Source organism: Phoenix dactylifera, chromosome 18 (assembly GCF_009389715.1).
Source record: "Phoenix dactylifera cultivar Barhee BC4 chromosome 18, palm_55x_up_171113_PBpolish2nd_filt_p, whole genome shotgun sequence".
In the NCBI taxonomy this organism is placed as follows: Eukaryota; Viridiplantae; Streptophyta; class Magnoliopsida; order Arecales; family Arecaceae; genus Phoenix; species Phoenix dactylifera.
Window position 1 is genome coordinate 7,088,297 of NC_052409.1, and position 18,336 is coordinate 7,106,632.

The 18,336-nt window shown below is 36.5% G+C and overlaps 1 protein-coding gene and 1 non-coding gene across 9 annotated transcripts in view; both read left to right on the top strand.

The window, feature by feature from the left end:
* The window catches only part of LOC103710724, a 29,552-nt gene extending 19,683 nt beyond the window's left edge, over positions 1-9,869 (top strand). For 4 of the 8 annotated variants that reach the window (XM_039115566.1, XM_039115563.1, XM_039115561.1 and 1 more), the window contains 6 exons: positions 2,561-2,657; positions 3,443-3,532; positions 3,644-3,697; positions 8,820-8,885; positions 8,957-9,144; positions 9,551-9,869. In XM_039115566.1, coding sequence (XP_038971494.1) covers positions 2,561-2,657; positions 3,443-3,532; positions 3,644-3,697; positions 8,820-8,885; positions 8,957-9,109 — 460 coding nt within the window. In that variant the 3' untranslated portion in view covers positions 9,110-9,144; positions 9,551-9,869. Of the gene's footprint in view, positions 1-2,560; positions 2,658-3,442; positions 3,533-3,643; positions 3,698-8,819; positions 8,886-8,934; positions 9,145-9,550 lie in introns of those variants that run through there. The other 4 variants (XR_005506852.1, XM_039115562.1, XR_005506853.1 and 1 more) reach the window with 4 other exon arrangements.
* A 3,165-nt stretch (positions 9,870-13,034) lies between these two features.
* Positions 13,035-13,178, top strand: LOC113463712. The gene has a single exon (XR_003388463.1). It is a non-coding gene; the product is annotated as a small nucleolar RNA snoR77 (small nucleolar RNA).
* Positions 13,179-18,336: the final 5,158 nt, after the last annotated feature.

Consider the following 18,336-nt stretch of genomic DNA (forward strand, 5'->3'; position numbering starts at 1 on the left):
GTAGGAAAGCTCAGATTATTTCGGTCGACAATTGTGTTGCTGTAAGATGGAATCTGATGATAAAGTGGGTGTAAGATGGAATCTGATGATAAAGTGGGTGCAGTCAGATCCTGGGGTTCCTTGTCTGACTCAAGCTTGGATGCTGGGACTTCAGACAATGACCCAGATGTTGTCGGAAATGGAATTGCATTCAAATTTGTCGACTTCGAGGATATTCTAGAAGGCTTCCTGTTGTCAAAATTGTTCTGACGCTGGAATGGTTGTTGTCAGCACGCTTCAGATGGTGATAGTATCACCTCGAGGTTAGTTTAAGTCAGACCTGGACTGCTTTGATTCTGACGGTGGGTGTTGTGTCCTCAGGTGGATTCTGATGTTAAGCATTCTGCCACGGGATAGCTTCTAATGGGATCGATCCTTCTGTCAAATCAGAGCTTGGTCCTTATGGTCATTTTGGAGGATCTAGATGCTTCATTTTAGTCCTTGATAGCTTTTGATTATAGGGTCTAGTCTAGTCACTCCAGTGCAAATAGGGCCAGGGTTACCAAATCACAGGGCCATGCATCTTTGGCCTGCTTCAATATATCAAGCATAACATGTTACAGGTAGTTCCTAAATTGTTGGAATTCAAACTCAATGGGTCTACTATGACCTCCATCACTAAGAAAAGAGACCTCAAGCCTAGCAGCTCCCATCATGTATCTGCTGTTGCTTGATCTCCTGCTTCTATACTTGAAGTGAGTCGCCTTCTGTAAGGTACAGTGCATAAAGAGCATATTCTTTGATTGGTCAAAGTACTCCTCTAAATCTGCATCAGGGAGTCCATCAATTTGAAGAAGCCCTTTTCTTCTATAAAATATTCTCATCCTGTAACTTTCATCTTCCCAAGAATTTACACAATTAAGATGTGACTTTCTTAAGGTTATGAAAATTGAATTGTTTGCTGATTGTAAAGAAATGATAGGTTGTATAATAACAAAATGTCAGCTTACCAATTTCCAATGCTGACCTTCATTTTCCAGATCACCTTGATCATTAGATGTTTGTTAATTTAACTCTTCACTATCAAGTAGTTTTTTTTAAGACAAAAAATTGGGAGATTTATATTTATAGAGTTTTATTCTCTCTTTTAATCTGACAGCTTTCATCCTAATGAAATAGTGTAGTTTCCCAAATCCTTTCTCTAAAAATGGTGGCCAAAGAATTTCTGCAATTTTTTAATGCCTTCACCTACTTACATATATTATTACATCATCAACATATACTGCCAGAAATACACGGCCTCAGGTACTAAATGAAAGAATGATCAGCATGGCCCATATGTTACTTCTACCATTAGTATCCTTATCAACCTGCCCCTTGATAAACATTTGAGACCGTATGATGATTTTTTTTTTTCCAATTCCAAAACTCCCCTTAATTGCAAAACTGATGGCTGCTTTGTATACACCTCTTGCACTCCATGAAGAAACATTCTTGGATGTCAAATTGATATGTTCACTAGTTTAAATCAGCAACATGAAGAGATATGCCAAACTAAGTTTGGCTAAAGGAGAGAAGGTTTGCTATACTGGTCGAGCCAGTATGTAGTCTTGCACCATACGGACACTCGGTACACCTTGTTGTCTCATACCGTACCGTGTACTGACACTATAATAGGATGGTACCGGTACGAGGTCCAGTACCGAGACGATAAACCTTGGGAGAGTGTTTCGAATGAATTCACACATTTGTTTGTCAGACGCCTTTATAGCAATGCTGGTTTTCAACCATTTTTACTGTACAATCTTGATTGTACTTTGTTGACTATAATGAACTATTTATATATCTTGTCATTATTAAACATATGGGCAAGGGTTTAAATATCGATACTGAGCCTTGGTTTTGTCCTGGAATGGTATTGGTATAGTCGGGTAGTCAGTATAAACAAGATAAAAGCAACTTGTATGATCAGTATGGATTGTCAATATGCAACCAGTACGGACTGGTTCAAGAGGAAACTTGTGTCCTGCACGCACCGTTACCTTATTTCCATTGAAATGGTATGGTACCGGTAGTACCTTATCAAATGGTGATATTTAAATCCTTGCATATCACTTCTTATTATATTTATATGCCAAATTCTTTTCTAATTTCATCACTTCCTTTTTAAAAAAATATATGGAAAGTTATATGTTCAAAGTTCAAAAACTATTATATCAAAAACTACATGCTTTTCTAATACAATTTTCATAACTATTTATCTTTTTGATTGATTCATAACTATTTATCATCAAATCAACATGTTGACATAGTACTCTACTCAAGTTTCTGATTTAAAACAAGGGGGTTGATGGATTAGGTGCAAACTGGAAATCATGACTTAGGACAGCTTTTGTTGCTCTTTCATTTGTTAGAAATCTTCTCTCTCTCTCTCTCTCTCTCTCTCTCAATCTATTGTTAATTTATCCTTTCTTCTACTACTGATATTATTGCTAATTGTGATTTCTGTAAAGTTGCTCAACATGCTACCTGTTACCACATAACATTGATACCTGATATCATTTTATGCATGATCAAACAGGTCTGCAGTTTTTCTTGATGTGATTGCTGTCAGTACACTAATAATATACATTAGTCGGGTAGTGCTGGGTTATAAGCAAACCTGGGATCGGTATCAGGTGAGTCCATTATTTGTTATAATAACATGTTAGTTGGTTAACTTTATGACCATTTGCTAAAATATTTGGTCTCCTTCTGAAACAATAATCAGTTGCATGGCCATTGCTAAAATCACTATCCCTTTATGATTTTTTATTACTTGGTCACATGTCTTTGATGTTTTCAAGAAAATTGCCTTATTTTCTTTAAGGGTACTTGGTAATTGCGTTATCTAGTTTTCTGGCTAGCAGCTTTTTTTCCCAACTTTCAGCTTTCACACATCAGAACTGCATTAAAAAAATAATATTTCGTTACTCATGATAGATTGACATTTGCACAAACACTTCTATCTTGTTTGTAGAGACTATTGTGGAAACAAGTTTGATTACTCATTGTTAGGCTTGATAGTAACTACACTGTTGACACTTGACCCGTTCCCTACGGCTTAGCTTTTGGGGTTCCCTGATTAGTTAACGATAATGATTCACTTGAATTTAAAATACTCAATTATTTTCTCATTCATTAAATTGTTTATTTATTTTATTTATTTTTAATTTTTGGTTTTACATACTGGTTGCAACAATTATCACAGATATTTAATCATTTACTGCTATGCTGAAATCTTGTTTCCTAGACTTAGTGAATCCTAATAAGTCAAAATAGGCATTAGAAAAATAAAACAGAACGATGTAAATTGGCATATGTAGCTAGAGACATTTAATCATCATGATTCTACTGTAAAAAATCCATTAGTTAAGGGTTTCTTTCCATTTCGAAACATCTGAATGCATATCTTCAATTACAGCTTCTGGTGAATAGGGCTCTTTATGAGAAAACTTTAGCAAGTGGCTTCGGTTCGGTTCACTTTCTTCTAGATGCTTCTGAACAGCAACAAGTAAGAAAGCTTAATGGATGATTGTTCTCTTTTATACATTTCAAAAGGCCGAAGTAATAAGAGAGCAGTTCTTTTCTTTTTTCTATCTTTGTAACTTAATATCTCTTGCAGTACAAGGAAGCCATTTTGGTGTATGCACTTCTACTCCATCCGGGTAAGTATCAGGTAAGTTATTCCCTACTATGTTTGATTATTAAATTATCACAGATGCCTAAAAACTGCTTTACACATGATGCAAGATATTTCAAATTTTCAAGTTATAACAAGTTTTAGGAATTTGTTCCATTTTTGAATGTTTCTCAGAACTATGTATTTTTCCAGTCTAGGCATTTTTGAGCTTTCTATCTTCACCATATTTGAAGATTCTACTTGCGTAATTTATATGATGAAAGAAAGCCAGATGCAGCAGTGTTTATTCATATTGAATTGTCATGTATGATATTTTGCAGTATTATTTCTTTTACCTTTTTAGGTTTAATACTTTAGAGTAAGTACAAAAGAAAAAAAAAAATCTTCTAGAGATAATTAATTATTTGATTAAAGTAATGACTTGACTGTTCGGTTCAGTCAATACACTTTCAAGCGTACATCAGAGATGAGTGCCTCGTATTGCACACTGACATAATCCTTCTTTAATATAACTCACAATATTGACACTTATTTTTTATTTTATTCTTCCATTTCTTGCTTTCTTTCTCGGCATTGGTGTGCTATTGGAGTTCTTGGTCCTAGTCCTTGCCTTAAACTCTCTGAGTTCAATTTTTGTATTACCTCATATTCTTTCTCAAATTATCTTAATACTGGCTTTTGGGTAAATCATGTACCTCCACTTAACCTCCATCTAATTAATCATTTTATTTAAATATTCCTTGGCTGTTCTTTGATCTTAAACCATGCATTCTTGCGTCCATGTCATTCTCATCTGTTTCCAGCTAAGCTTGTGAATGCTGTGGCCTTTGTTGTAACTTGTAAGGGTATTAGCTGGTCAGGTTGGGGTCTGGTTTGGCCATATCGATACCCAAACCCAAAATATATTTATTGGTCCATACCCAAACCCAAACCCAATTAAAATTCTATACCTATACCCAATTTTGGATCCAAAAAAGGTCAGATATTGGGTAAAAGTGAGGTAATTAACAAGTTATTTGACTATTACTTTAGACATTTTTCAAATTGTATAATGCATCCAAAAAGTTATCTCGTGAACAGTGAAACATGAAAAATATAAAACATGAAAATTATATCTAAAAGAGGGCTTCTATTCAACTACTTTTGTTACCCAAGCATCCGTGCAACTAAAATATATGAATAATGAAAATATCCTACAATAATCAAACTCAGTATAAATATTAAATCAAAGTAAATATATAAAAAAAAGACTATATCAAATGTCATAGATAGAAATTTGGTGGAACAAGATGTGTTATGGATTTTCTTCTCTTTATTTGATCTTTCTTGTATGATTAAAAATAGAAATTGATAGCTACACATGTATACGGTTGTATATAGTTATTTATTTATGCATACATGTGTATAGGTATATATATATATATATATATATATATATATACATATTTGTATATACATATATGTTTGTACATATTCCGGTTTGAGTTTCAGATTCTCGAGTGTGGATCTACCTAAACCCCAACTAGGCCTAGTAAGACTTCGAGTCTAATTTTGGAACCCAAACCCAACACAATAGCTTATTGGGTTTATTTTTCATACCCAAAGCCTATGTTTCAAATTGATTTTGGATTGTTAGTGGGTTATCGACCCCCGTTGATACCCCTATTTGTGGCTTGGCTTCTTTTTTGGTGGATGGTGGACTTACTTAAAGCATGGTTCTCTAATTACCTAACCATCTTTTCTATTTATTGAATATCTTGATCATAACTGCTCCTGTTATGGATCTCTTAAGCATGTACAACTTGGTTGGATGGTAAGTAGGGGTGTCAAATGAGCGAGCTGGTTCCAAATTTGACAGGTGGGCATGAGCTTATCCTCACAATTAGACACTCTTCAAATAGGAATCGATTTTCTGACTTGGCTTTCGTGCTTTTGGGAGGAACTTAGAATTACAGGCATGGTACGCTATACTATACCGAACCAGACGGTACGAGATATACTATACCGGTGCCGATACACAGTATAGAGGGGTATAGACACTCGGTACGCCGAACCAGCCCACATACCGGGTGTATTGACATGGTGACAAAGTGGCACCGATACCGAGACAGCGTACCTAGATCATAGGTATATTCGGTACTTCAAATGAAAGGGGAATTGATCCATGGTCGATCCTGTGATAGATATTGGCTCAAAATTTAGCTCAGCTCAACTCACTCATTTAGTGAGCAAGATGAGCTGAGCTTAACTTAGTTTTCAAACTTGAGCTTAAAAATATCGAGCTTGAGCTGGGCTTAGCTCATCATTTTCATCTCCTGAGATAGCTCGTTTATTATACATATAATTTCATATATTCTATTTTCTATACAATAAATATATGTTATATATATTATAAAAAGGATTTGTAGCTAACACAAAGACCAGTATTTGGATTAGAATATCTTGATTGAAGGATACGTGGAGTTAATAGTGATAAAACCTTAACAAGGATTCACTTTACCTTTCTCTCTATATCCATCGACGATCCACTTTCTCCAATTTTGCTCTCTAATCTCTGCTTCTCTTGGAGGAGGAGCATGACCTTGTAGGCACGAGGGTGGGCATGGGGGGCACAAGGCGACTAGTGGCGAGGCCAACATAGGAGAGGGCGAGGCCCTGCGTGTTGGCCCTAGGGACAGTGGCAGTAGTGGTGATGGTGATATTGAAGCCGAAAAGCAATGACAGTATTGAAAGCAGCCCTTCTTTCTCATCTTCTCTCCTCCCTCATCCATTCCTCGCAACGCCAGCAACACCACTATTGGCCTCCATGAACCTCTCCTCCTCTCCTTTCTTCCCTCCTTTTTCTTTCTCTCCATCTTGTTCCCGACACCACCGGAACAACCATCTTAGAGACCCCTCCTCTCCCTCCTCCCCCTTCTTTCTCTAGAGCATCCATGATACAGTCCCTCTTTGAACGAGTTTTTATTTTATTTTTAACAAGCTTAGCAAGTTGAACTCGAGTTGGCTCAAAAATTGATGAGTGGAGCTCGAGCTGGTCCTTCAAAGCTCGTCTCAAGCTCGAGCTAGCCCCAATAAGTTTCAAGCCAAGCTCGAGCAGGTCTCAGGTAGCTTGTGTTCAGCTCGTTTACACCCCTAGTGATAAGTCCTTATTTGTCCCCAATTGTGGATCTATGGAGTAATCTTGATGGTTCCGCTTTGTGCTTCTGCTATAGATATGCATTAGTTATGATATCAAAGGTAATCAATTATATCTTCTCAAAATTTATTTTGACCAAAATCTGCAAACGCAATCCGAACAGCCAGGTTTTGGGTGTACCGAATTGAACTAGTGCAGAACATGTCAGTTTGCAGACTTGGTTCGAGACTAGGGCCAAATTGGTCTGAACCGAGTGAACCATTCGATTTTGCTTGGTACTAACCTCCACCGCCTAGTTTCAGGTGGTGCCATAATTAGTAATGAGAAAAAAACACTAGGAGCTGTCTTATTATAGGGTCCATACCATACCATACCGAATCAATAATGTACTAGTGCAGTCCTCGATACTGAGTTTGCGGATCTTGGTTTTGACCCTATCTGGCATTAGATTGACTAGGAAATCCTCATGTATCTAGCAATTGCAGTAGTGCATTTGTCTTATAGTTTAGTTGCTAGTTTTCAAGCAGGCCTTCCTCTGCGATCTCTCCATTAAATTATGTAGGTTTTGGATACCAGCTTCTCTATGATTGTTGAGCTGCATTGCAAGGTAGGTCAACCTATCTGGAAGTTCTTCCCATTGATATTCACTTACTAGCATAAATATCAACTTATCAAGTGTTGGAGCCATCCTTCACCCATTGTTTCAAATGGTTACTAGCACGAGCTGCAAGTGGTGCCACCAACCATCCTTGCTCCATCCTGTCAGGTTTACTGTTGATTGTTCACAGATTGCAGTAGCTAAATTAGTTCCCCATGTGAGGACCCATGCGGGCATGTGTTTAGTCCCACATCGATTATTCGCTGGGTAGATCTTGGGTACTTATACAGGATCAAGGAACCTAAATAATACCTTCCGGCTAGCCATTTTGGGTGAGGTTTTGAGTTGTTATAAATGGTATCAGAGCGGACCCGGCCCATAACCTATGTGAACTAGGGGACACTGCAGCACGGATCCATTAAGGCTGACCACGAGCCAATCGTGGTGTTTGTGATTCGATTTGAATGGATTTGAACCCTAGCCTGACGAGGACGTCAGGGCTTGAACGGGGGGAGACTGTGAGGACCCGTGCGGGCGTGTGTTTAGTCCCACATCGGTTATTCGCTGGGTAGATCTTGGGTACTTATACAGAATCAAGGAACCTAAATAATATCTTTCGGCTAGCCATTTTGGGTGAGGTCCTGGGTTGTTATAAATGGTATCAGAGCGGACCTGGCCCATAACCCATGTGGACTAGGGGACACTGTAGTACGGAGCTATTAGGGCTGACCACGAGCCAATCGTGGTGTTCGTGATTCGATCTGAATGGATTTGAACCCTAGCCTGACGAGGACGTCAGGGCTTGAACGGGAAAGAATGTGAGGACCCGTGCGGGCGTGTGTTTAGTCCCACATCGGTTATTCGCTGGATAGATCTTAGGTACTTATACAGGATCAAGGAACCTAAATAATATCTTCCGGCTAGTCATTTTAGGTGAGGTCTTGGATTGTTACACCCCATGTGTCATCTTCTTAGTCTGGACAACTCAAACGCTTGTTGTTTTATCATACGTCCTACCTCATCTTGATGTCTGCATCTTTAGGCTAATCACTACAAGATTTGCAATTTTGGTGTGCTAATTCATACTTCTTGCTTGAAGCATCATCATGCCCATCCTCATCTGGTCCTATCAGTAGAGTTTTTTTGTAACAGGAACACCATTACCAAAAGATGTGAGTTGAATATCATTTTCTGCTAATCATGTCTTGGTGATCTTTGTTAAATACTAGAATTGAATTGTCATACCTAAAAATTAACATACTGTTCAAGTGACTTCTTAAATTTTTGCTGTCAATATCGTAATTGCTAAAAAATATGTAGCATCCTAGTCAATGCCTTTTGCAGTTAAATTTAGGATGACTATATCCAGAATTTTCAATATTTGTATTCCATATATATCAAGGAAATTATTGTTTACTATGCAGGTGTCATGCCGTAAAAGCATGAAGGATGCATGCGAAAGGTTTATGTATGATAAGTTTAAGGAAAAGGTAAGAAGGAAACCTTTCCTTATATAGGTCTAAGCTGTGGATTAAGTAGGTGCACAACTTATTTTCTGCAGATTGAAATGCCTATTGACAAGGCTGTTAATACACTGCTGAGGTTGGAGCTTGTGACTGAGTTTCCTCTAGAAAGGAGCCTTCAATTGGAAGCTCTTCCATGTTCAGAGGCATGTGAAACCCTCAGAAAACGCTGGGATGGTTTGCTAAAATAGAGGATATGACATGCGCTTCCTAATCTTTCTTACAGGTAATTCCCACCTGTCACTGAGTCACCTTAAGAAACATAAATCTTTATTTTTATGCCTACCGTATGTTGCTATGCTGTTTCTGTTTCTTTCCCAAAAAAACAGGGCGTTATGTTCAACATGTTCGTAAACATTTTAAAAGCTATTTTGGGGCTAACACAATGAATGAATAACAACATTGCTCATGTTCGTCTATCTCTGATTACAAGAGGCTTATTCTGTTCCTATATGGGATAACAGATACCTGTTTTTAATGCACGTAGATTCTTTTTTTTTTCTTTTTAACACTCTGTAATTGTCTAACGCACATAAGGAACAGTTATACTAACAGTGTTATTGTCTACTTCTAAAAGAGCCTTATCCTGTTCCTTTATGTGACAATCCACCTTTTTTTGAACTCGGATGCAGATCAGGCTGGTATTCTTCTTCGCATCAATCAGCTGTGGGATTCTCTACCACTGCTTTGAAAGCCGTGAATGTTGCTTGGTCCAATGCTAAGAGCAAATATTGCTTGCCTGCGGCCATTAGCTTGAATCACTTAGGCCTCATTTGGAGAAGCTGTTGGCAGTAGAGCTTTCTGAAGTTTAGCTTTTATAAAAAGCTATTTGCTGTTTAGTAACTACATTTCTAAAGTGCTGTAGCACTTTAACATGTATTTGATAAACAAACTGAGAAAGTACTTTTGTATGACTAAATTACCATAAAAGACATTGTGGAGTATTATACAGCAGAGCATAATAAAATATAACATGTATTAATACATAAATATATGATATAGTATAATATTATGGTAATGTAATATAATATTATTATAATATAATATATAATATTGTATACTATAGGATAATAGTTTAATGTAATATTAAATATAATGTAATATAATATTATATTTATAGTATAATACAACAATAAATGTATAAAATATTATAATTATTAGTGTAAATTAATTTTTCACCTTTTTTATCATCATTTATTTCTTTAACAAATTATCTGTTTCCTTAACTAATGCAATGGTGACAAATTCACTGTACCTATCAATATCATAAATATCAGATTATTTTCCACTCACTCATTATTTATTTATTCTTTTATTCGTATATACATTTATTTATGCATTTATTTATTTATTTATTATTTTATTGATTGAAATATATTTATTTATTTATTCATTCATTCATTTATATACATATTTATTTATGCATTTATTTATTCTTTTTTTCTTTTCTTTTCTTTTCTTCTCTTTTTTTTCTTTTCTTTTTCTTTCCTTTTCTTCTTTTTTTTTTCTTTTTCTTTTCTTTCTTCTCTTCTTCTCCTTCCTTCCTCTCCTCCCTTCTTCTCCTTTCTTCTCCTCCCGGGAGGCCGGCGGCGTCGGAAGGGGGCCGGGCCGCGGCGGCCGCGGGAGGGGGCCGGGCCATGGCCAGCGGCGCCTGCGGCAGTTTCGGTGGCCGTGGCTGGACCCCTGCGAAGTATTCTCCTCCCGCATGGCCGACGGCACCGGAAAGGGGCCGGGTCATGGCGGACGCGGGAGGGGGTCGGGTCGTAGCCGGCGGCGGCTGCAAGAAGCGGGAGGGCGCCCCCTTCTTCTTTCTCTTCTTCGGCACCTCCCCACCATGGGGGTGGGGGACATCCATGGCGACCGACCCCCTTCTTCTTTGGCACCTCACCATCCATGACGGGGACATCGTGGCCGGCGGCGGCCGCTGGAAAGGGGGAGACCGATCCTTCTTCCTCTTCTTTGGCACCTCCCCACCAGGGGCGGCGGCGGGGGAGAGGGAGGGGATGGGTGGGAGAGAAAGAAGCGGTGAGATGGAGAGTTTTGGGAGGAAAAAAATATTTTTAAATGGAGGTATTTTGGTCAAAAAAAAAAAAAGCTTTCCTACAAAGCTCAAAACAGTTTTTTCGGAAAGCTCCAAAATAGAGCTTCTGCCAAAAAACTATGGACTCGTTTGGTTCGCGGGAAGCATTTTCCTTCCTAGGAATATGATTCCTGGGAAACAAATTCCTAGGAAGAGGATGCCTAGGAAAGTATTTTTGGCATGTTTGGTTGACCATGGGAAAGTGACAAATTTCCAAGGTGCTTATGTTTGGTTGGCCATCCACTTTCCTAGGAAAGTTATATATAATTCCTATTATGCCGTTAATAAAAATTAGGTTTTTAATGCCTCTTTAATGCTTCTTTAATACTGAAGGGACTTTTTGGAAAAAAGTAAAAATGAAGTGATTCCCGCCTCATGGGAAAGTAACTTTCCCATGTTTCTCATGGGAAAGACTTTCCCATGAAATGTGGGAATCACATTCCCATGGGAATACAACTTTCCCTTCTCTCTCCTTTGAAAACTCCAACCAAACAAGAGGCATCTCATTACTTTCCCGTTGACCATATTTTCCCCCTTCTTTTCCCGCGAACCAAACGAGCCCTATTATTAGCTTTCTGTAAAAGCTAAAACAGCTTTCCGAAATTTTTATCAAACACCATTTTTTATCTAAAAGTGCTTTTGGAGGGCCAGAAAGTGCTTTTTGGCCCTCCAAAAGCTCTCCCAAACGGGGCCTTAATCGAGATCTTAATAGTTTTGGCTTCACATTTTCACTATAGCTAGTAATTTCTAGGCAATTTAAGTGTCCTAGTTATTGCCCAGAACCTGCATTCTATAAAAAGCCATTGTAGAACTGGATTATCATATTGTTCCTTCAAGTGCTGAGAAGATGAAATTTTCATTGCATATTTGTCAACTTCAATCAGCTAGATGACTTTGGTTGTCAGGGCCTTCCACAAGCACTACTGCCTCTACATTTCTCCTATAGCTACCTCAAGTGACCGTCAATATTCTGTTCTTTTCATCACCAATTATGTGTTGTTGTACAGCTACAAATGCCCGTGAGCCTTTGTGTATAGGGAGACATTTTTGTACTCTTAAGTGCTCTATGGAATGTCACAAACTTTAGCCTGCTTTCTCATAGTTATCTGATCATTAAATCTCCTTATGTTTTGCCTTATTTTTATAAAGCTGTCAAGGAGTTTGTGAAGCGTCGAAATGTGTAGAAATTTTTTAAACCGATCAATATCCTGAATTGCAGCGATTATAATGATCAAAATCTTTGATATATGCAATTTAATTTGATCTGATCCGAACAAAAATCTTTAGGTGAAAAATTGCAAATAGAGTCAGGTTCAAATGCCCCACCCCAAAAGCTCCCTTTTCTTTTCTTTTCTTTTTTTATATGTGTGTGTGCTTATTATTGCTTGGGTTGGCTATTTTGTCTAGCCATGCCAACTTAGACTACCAAACCTGATCAAACCTTTGCTATCTTGCTCATGGGGAGCCATATCTAACTAGGGGTGGCAAAGGATAGGATCGGGTCAAGTTAATGCCGGCTCAAGCTGCAGAAATTAACATAGGGAACCCTCGGCTTAAAACTAGTCCGACTTATTTTGACCTAATCTCCCATCTAACAGTGAATTATCATATAGCAAAATTGAGAAAAATTTCAATCTCTATATGTAAGCAACTTGATTCGGTCTGACCTAACCAATTTAGACACCTAAACCAACTTTGGTTCAAGCTATTCAAGAAAGAGAGGGTATATGGGTCATTTCACTCAGGCTATTAGGGTTTCGCTGCTCACTTATATATACCTATCTCGGGGGTTTCAAAATGCGGGCTTATCTTTTCCAAATAATGGAAAAGTCTCTAGCTTGCACAACTCATCACAGCCAGCCTTTTCCAGATTGAAGGTAGAAGGGCTTTTGGGGGTATTCCCCTCTGCCTTGACCTATTTTGAGCTTTGTCTTCGTTTTTCGGTGTCATTTTTTCCTCGGTTTCAAGATTTTTGGTTGATTTGTTCGTTTAATTATTGCTTTGGTGTATGGATTTGTGTTATCGAGCAATGAATCAGGCAGCCCCTTTGCCACATCCACTGGCATCGGAGGTGTTATTTTGCTCGGAGAAAACACACAGCTTTTGCTCTTCAGATTGGCTGAGAGGAAGGGGCTTTTCCCTTTCTGCCCTGATGCTGGTCTAGTAGGCCTAAGTACATCTATTTTCCATGGATCTATTCGAATGATATGATCATTTATCTGATAATTTTTCTATTTTCTTTTCCTTTTGTTCTTTTTCTTAAAAAAAAAAATCTTGTGATAAGTCATTGTTCGATTGAGGGGTTTAAAGTTTGCTCTCATGGACTCTTTTATCTGATCCAATTAGATCAGATGAAAGGTCTCATTATTGACCATTCCATATCCTTAGAATTTTTAGAAAGGAAGGATATGCGGTGCTTTCTTGTATTTCAAAAGCCCTGAAGGTTATTGCTAACCATCAGTTCTTCTGAATGTTGTGGTTCATGGCTTGGAGATGGTTCAAAATTTTGGGAGCATTACATCAAACAAGAGGTGCCATAGACGTCACGCCCATTTTGGTTGATGAACTCAATGGCAAAAGATTGAACGTATTGGTGTTTGAGTGATTGAGTTAATGAACAAAAGACCCAGATACAATCAACAACCATCCGGGACCTTAGATTCCAAAGAGTAATCTTAGTATTAGCAAAACAAAAATTTATTGGTTTTTTTGGTACATAAATTTTTTTGTTGTTTGAGATCTGACTTGATGAATTAACTGAGAATCCTCATCTTAGCCTGCTGCAGGCCCTCTTTGAAAGTTGCTACAGAGGAATTTCTCCATTGAAGGCTTATTTAAACTAAGATTTTCATGCAAAGTGGTTCTGTAAAGCAAGGATTTTGTCATGAAACTATTGTTTTATAAAGTATGTTTTTTGAGAAGCAAGGTGTTGGTTTCTGTGTGATGCATAGTTTCTATACTCGCCAGGTTATTGATAAGTTATTGAATTGTTTTTCCTTGGTGAAATGTTTGTTTAAATTGTTCTCCATAAATGAATTGATTCAAACTATTTAATTATTTTCAATCTGTACGAGAATTTCTATGATTTATTCACGAGTTATTCATGATTAATTAAAAAAAATATTTGGTGCAAATTAATCGTATCATATGTTCTTGCTGCTAGTTGTTTTTTGGAATTCTGTATTTTAATCTCTAGCCTAATTGATTTTGAGCGCAGAAGTTGTACTACATTATGACAACCGGTTTATATCATTGGTTGAGTTGACTATAAGTAGTCCATAAATTGGACATGGCATCCATACGCCTGCCATTCCTTTTTGGTATATACAAATATGGATATAAATACCAATTGGGTGTTAAAAATTTATAGCTGCTTATTTTAAATGGATATACGGATGAATTGGGTATCAATGGATATGAATGCTAAATGACAAAGTTTTCAATCTCGTGGAACAACAAGATGACTCTCATCTTTGGCTACTAGGCCGGATTTACCCATCCGGCCTGATCTGCCTAAATCCAACTTGATTTAAAAGACTCATAGAGCTGGGTTGTGTTCTAAAATTGGGTATGTTTTATTTTTTGGATTGGATCTGAGTTTACTAAATTTTGATCCTACCTGATTAATTTGATTTTTGAGATGTTTTTGGATTTTTTATTTTATGATCCAACTTGATTTGGCCTGAATTTGGTACATTGTTTGGGCTTACTGGGGTTTTAAGGGTTCTAACTCTTCATTCCTTTAATCTTTTTCTTGTGTTTGACGACAAGAGGAATGGAAAGGATTGTTTTTTGTGCATGATTTTATATTAAGGCTTAGTTTGATTATATTAAATGGGAACATTATTTCTTTAAGAAAAAAGTTCAAACTAATAAAGGTAAAATAGGGTTAACTTTTTCATGTAGAAGAAGATGGGTTCATAAAGATTTCTTTATTAACTTTGCCATTTGTCATTATCAAAACTATATTTTTTATTTTGGCTTATGTATTCTTTTCTACTAGAAAAAATGGTAGGAAATAAATTTTAACAAATTTGGGAATATCACTGTCAAGTAAAAATATAATTTTTTTCTACTAAAAAAAAGTATTGCATATACATAGCATTGATTCTTGATGCGTAGGTACTTTTATGGTCTACTTTTTGTAGCTTTTACAAACCATATAGAGTTGGTAAGTACAAGATTCAATTCAAACCCGAATTTTTTTGGATCGAGTTATATATGAACTTGACTTGACTTGAATGATTTGTTGGATTAGAAATTTTAGCTATGGATTTGATTTGATCTGATCTTTTGTTAGATTGGGTCTAGATTATAACCCGACCAGAAAATTCAGTTTGGTAGGATCGCTTATGACATCCTTCTCTCTCTCTCCTCTCTTCTTTTTTTTCACCTTCCTTTTATTTTCTTTTATTTTTTTATTTTTTTCTTTTCCTCTTCTTTTCTTTCATCTTTTTTACTTTTTTTTTTCTTCTTCTCTATTCTTCTTCCTTTCTTTTCTTTTTTTTTCTTCTTTTTCTTTTTTTTTTTTACTTTTTGCTTTTCTTCTTCTTTTGTTTTTTTTTTCTCTTGCTACATAGATGGGTTTGAAGTCCGATCCCATATCAGTCTTATTTTCTCACAAAAATGGGATAAGGCAATCAGAAACCTCAATCCTACTGAGATTTAAAATTTTGCTAAATACATACACAAAATGAATAATATTTGGACAGTATTTTATATAATAATTTAAAAAAAAGTCTACAAACATGTTTTTTATATTGTTTTTTATGTTATATAATAAAATCTAAAACTTGTATTTTTCTAGTGTGCATTGCACGTACCCAGATGCTAAGTATTGTTGACTACAAAGATGTCAAATTACTAACGAATTGATCACCACCCCGCACCCTCGTAGGAGAAAAAAAAACAAAAACAAAGAAAGAAAGAAGCTTTATTGTGGGCCAAACTAAGCATCTGAAGTGGACTAGAACGGACAAGAATTAGGATAGCATAGCTTGAGGATAATCAAATTCACAACCTAGAATTAGGATACCAACTGAATTAGAGAGCAATATTTAGCAATGAAGCGAGCGTCTAATCCTCAAATGGATAATTTTGTAGCTGTTAATCGTTTTTCAATATAAATATGCATGTAATGTTTGCCATTATCCAAATTCCGTGCTAAGTCCCAATATATTGGTCTATTTGTCTGGGAGAATGAAAAAGTTATGGATGTCCTCTCTTTTTTTTCCTTACATTATAGCCAGGCTAAGAGGTGTTGGGTTGATATAGGTCATGCCCAAATGAACGGCTCAATTCACGAAACCATCAGAAAAATCTAGCCTAATCTTGCTAAATTACTCAACTAAACCCTAACTTTAGCAAACATCTCAATGTCGCTACTAATTAATATTTAATGTACCCAATCCTGATCGCATCTTTTGAGTAGTATGGAGACGCAAGCCTCTATAATTTTTTGACATTTTGTGTGCAATTTTGTGCCTGGCTAACTTCATTAAAGCTAGCTCTAAATGACAATTGGGCTTAAAAAATGTGAATTAAGTTTCAAGTCAGATCGGATTCATGTTAAGAGCTTGGCTGACCTGACCCTACCAAAATTTTACAATAGATCGCTTAACCAATCCAATCCAGCTTGTGCCTAACCTATGCTTTTGGCAGGGCTCCCGGTGTGAGCAACCCAGACTTGATCCATATTTTTTCCAATAAAACCTCTAGTTCTCGACCCAAGTTATCTTGACCCAGCTGCTTGACATTGAGCCTGGTTCAAGCGTGGGTAGTCAGATTCCTTGTCGGATTTGGACCACAACCTGACCGAACCCCACCTTGATACCAGTTGGGATCTAACATGCAGCATGATGGCAAGAACTTAGACGGGTTTTAGCTCACTTAGTCATTATTGCAAACACCGTGCTTGCTCTGCCATTTGTCCGGAAGACCGCACACCCGGCCCTTTCTCTGCCCCATGTCCTGCCCTCCACTTTATTATTATTTTTATTATTATTATCTTGCCTCGGATGCGTCCTTTTTGCCAGCCAAACCACTTTGATCCCTTTCACTCTAAATCCCCCAAATCTACGCCAACCTGGCCCTCCTGGCCTCCTTTTGGTGGGACCCAAACCACTTTATTCTTTGGGTTGTCCTTTTGCTCTGGGAAAGGCTTGGACTCACAGTCAAGTTGTATGGGTGTTCTTGTCGCACCTCAATTTTCTTGTGAACTGCCTTCTTGAACCACACTGAGCTAAAGTATATGATCTTTAGTTATGATTGTTATGAAAACTCTCATCCTACTACCTCTAATGGGTTATTCTTAAGCTATGAAGAAATTTAAAAGCCGGACATCGATTATAAACATTGTAGCGACATATAATGGTTTGTGGCAGTACTATATGTAATATGTTCTTCTCTTAAATTCAAAATTAATAATTGATATATAAATTGAAAACTTGTACTATTGATGCTACTAATAAAGTAATCTATTCTATTTATTTGAATAAATTCCATTGAGTGTTGAGGGTCATCTTTTTTTCTTATTCCAGCTCTATAAACACTTATTTTCTCACAACAAATATTTGGCTAAGTCATTTAGCATTCAATGAATAAATGAAGAGCTTATTTGATATCCTTATATCAGTTAAAAAAGAATCTACTTTTTATACAATTCAATCTTAATTAATTTATGTGCTATTGCGAGACTATTTATAAGAGAGGGCAAATTATCCATATTAAGATTATTAAATAGAAAGGTACAGCTAAGAAGAGATTTTTTGAATAAAAAAACTTGTAGACGTAGGATACCTATTCTGAAGTTTTTGCAACTCCGTCATGTATGATGGAATTATAAAAAATTTGATTTTTTTCTAGCTCTATATGTAACTCATTAGATGCTTGAGTGAAAAAAGAAGATGTATACGAATAACTCCTTCCCGCTATAGAAGCTTCATCTAAAATGTACAATTTTGTAGATATATCAAGGTATCTAGATATATGAATTTTGTATGAATTGTATGATAAAGTACCACATGATTTATAGTACTAAAAATGTCTAGAAATAAAAAAATTATGCATTTTGGTCATCCCTAATTTATAGGTCATGTAGACATTAGCAAGAAATCTCTATTATTCGAGTATGCTAAAATGTATAGTAAAATATTTATATTGAGAATCAACTTTATTGATCATGATATACGCATGTTAAAATATGTATAGAATGAAAATCAATAGTTTTTAATAATTATACATAGTAAAGCATGGTCTCATGTCATTTTAACTATGTTGTTTTTACAGGTGTATAGATAAAAGATTAGTGATACACGCAATTTTTAGTTTATTATAAGT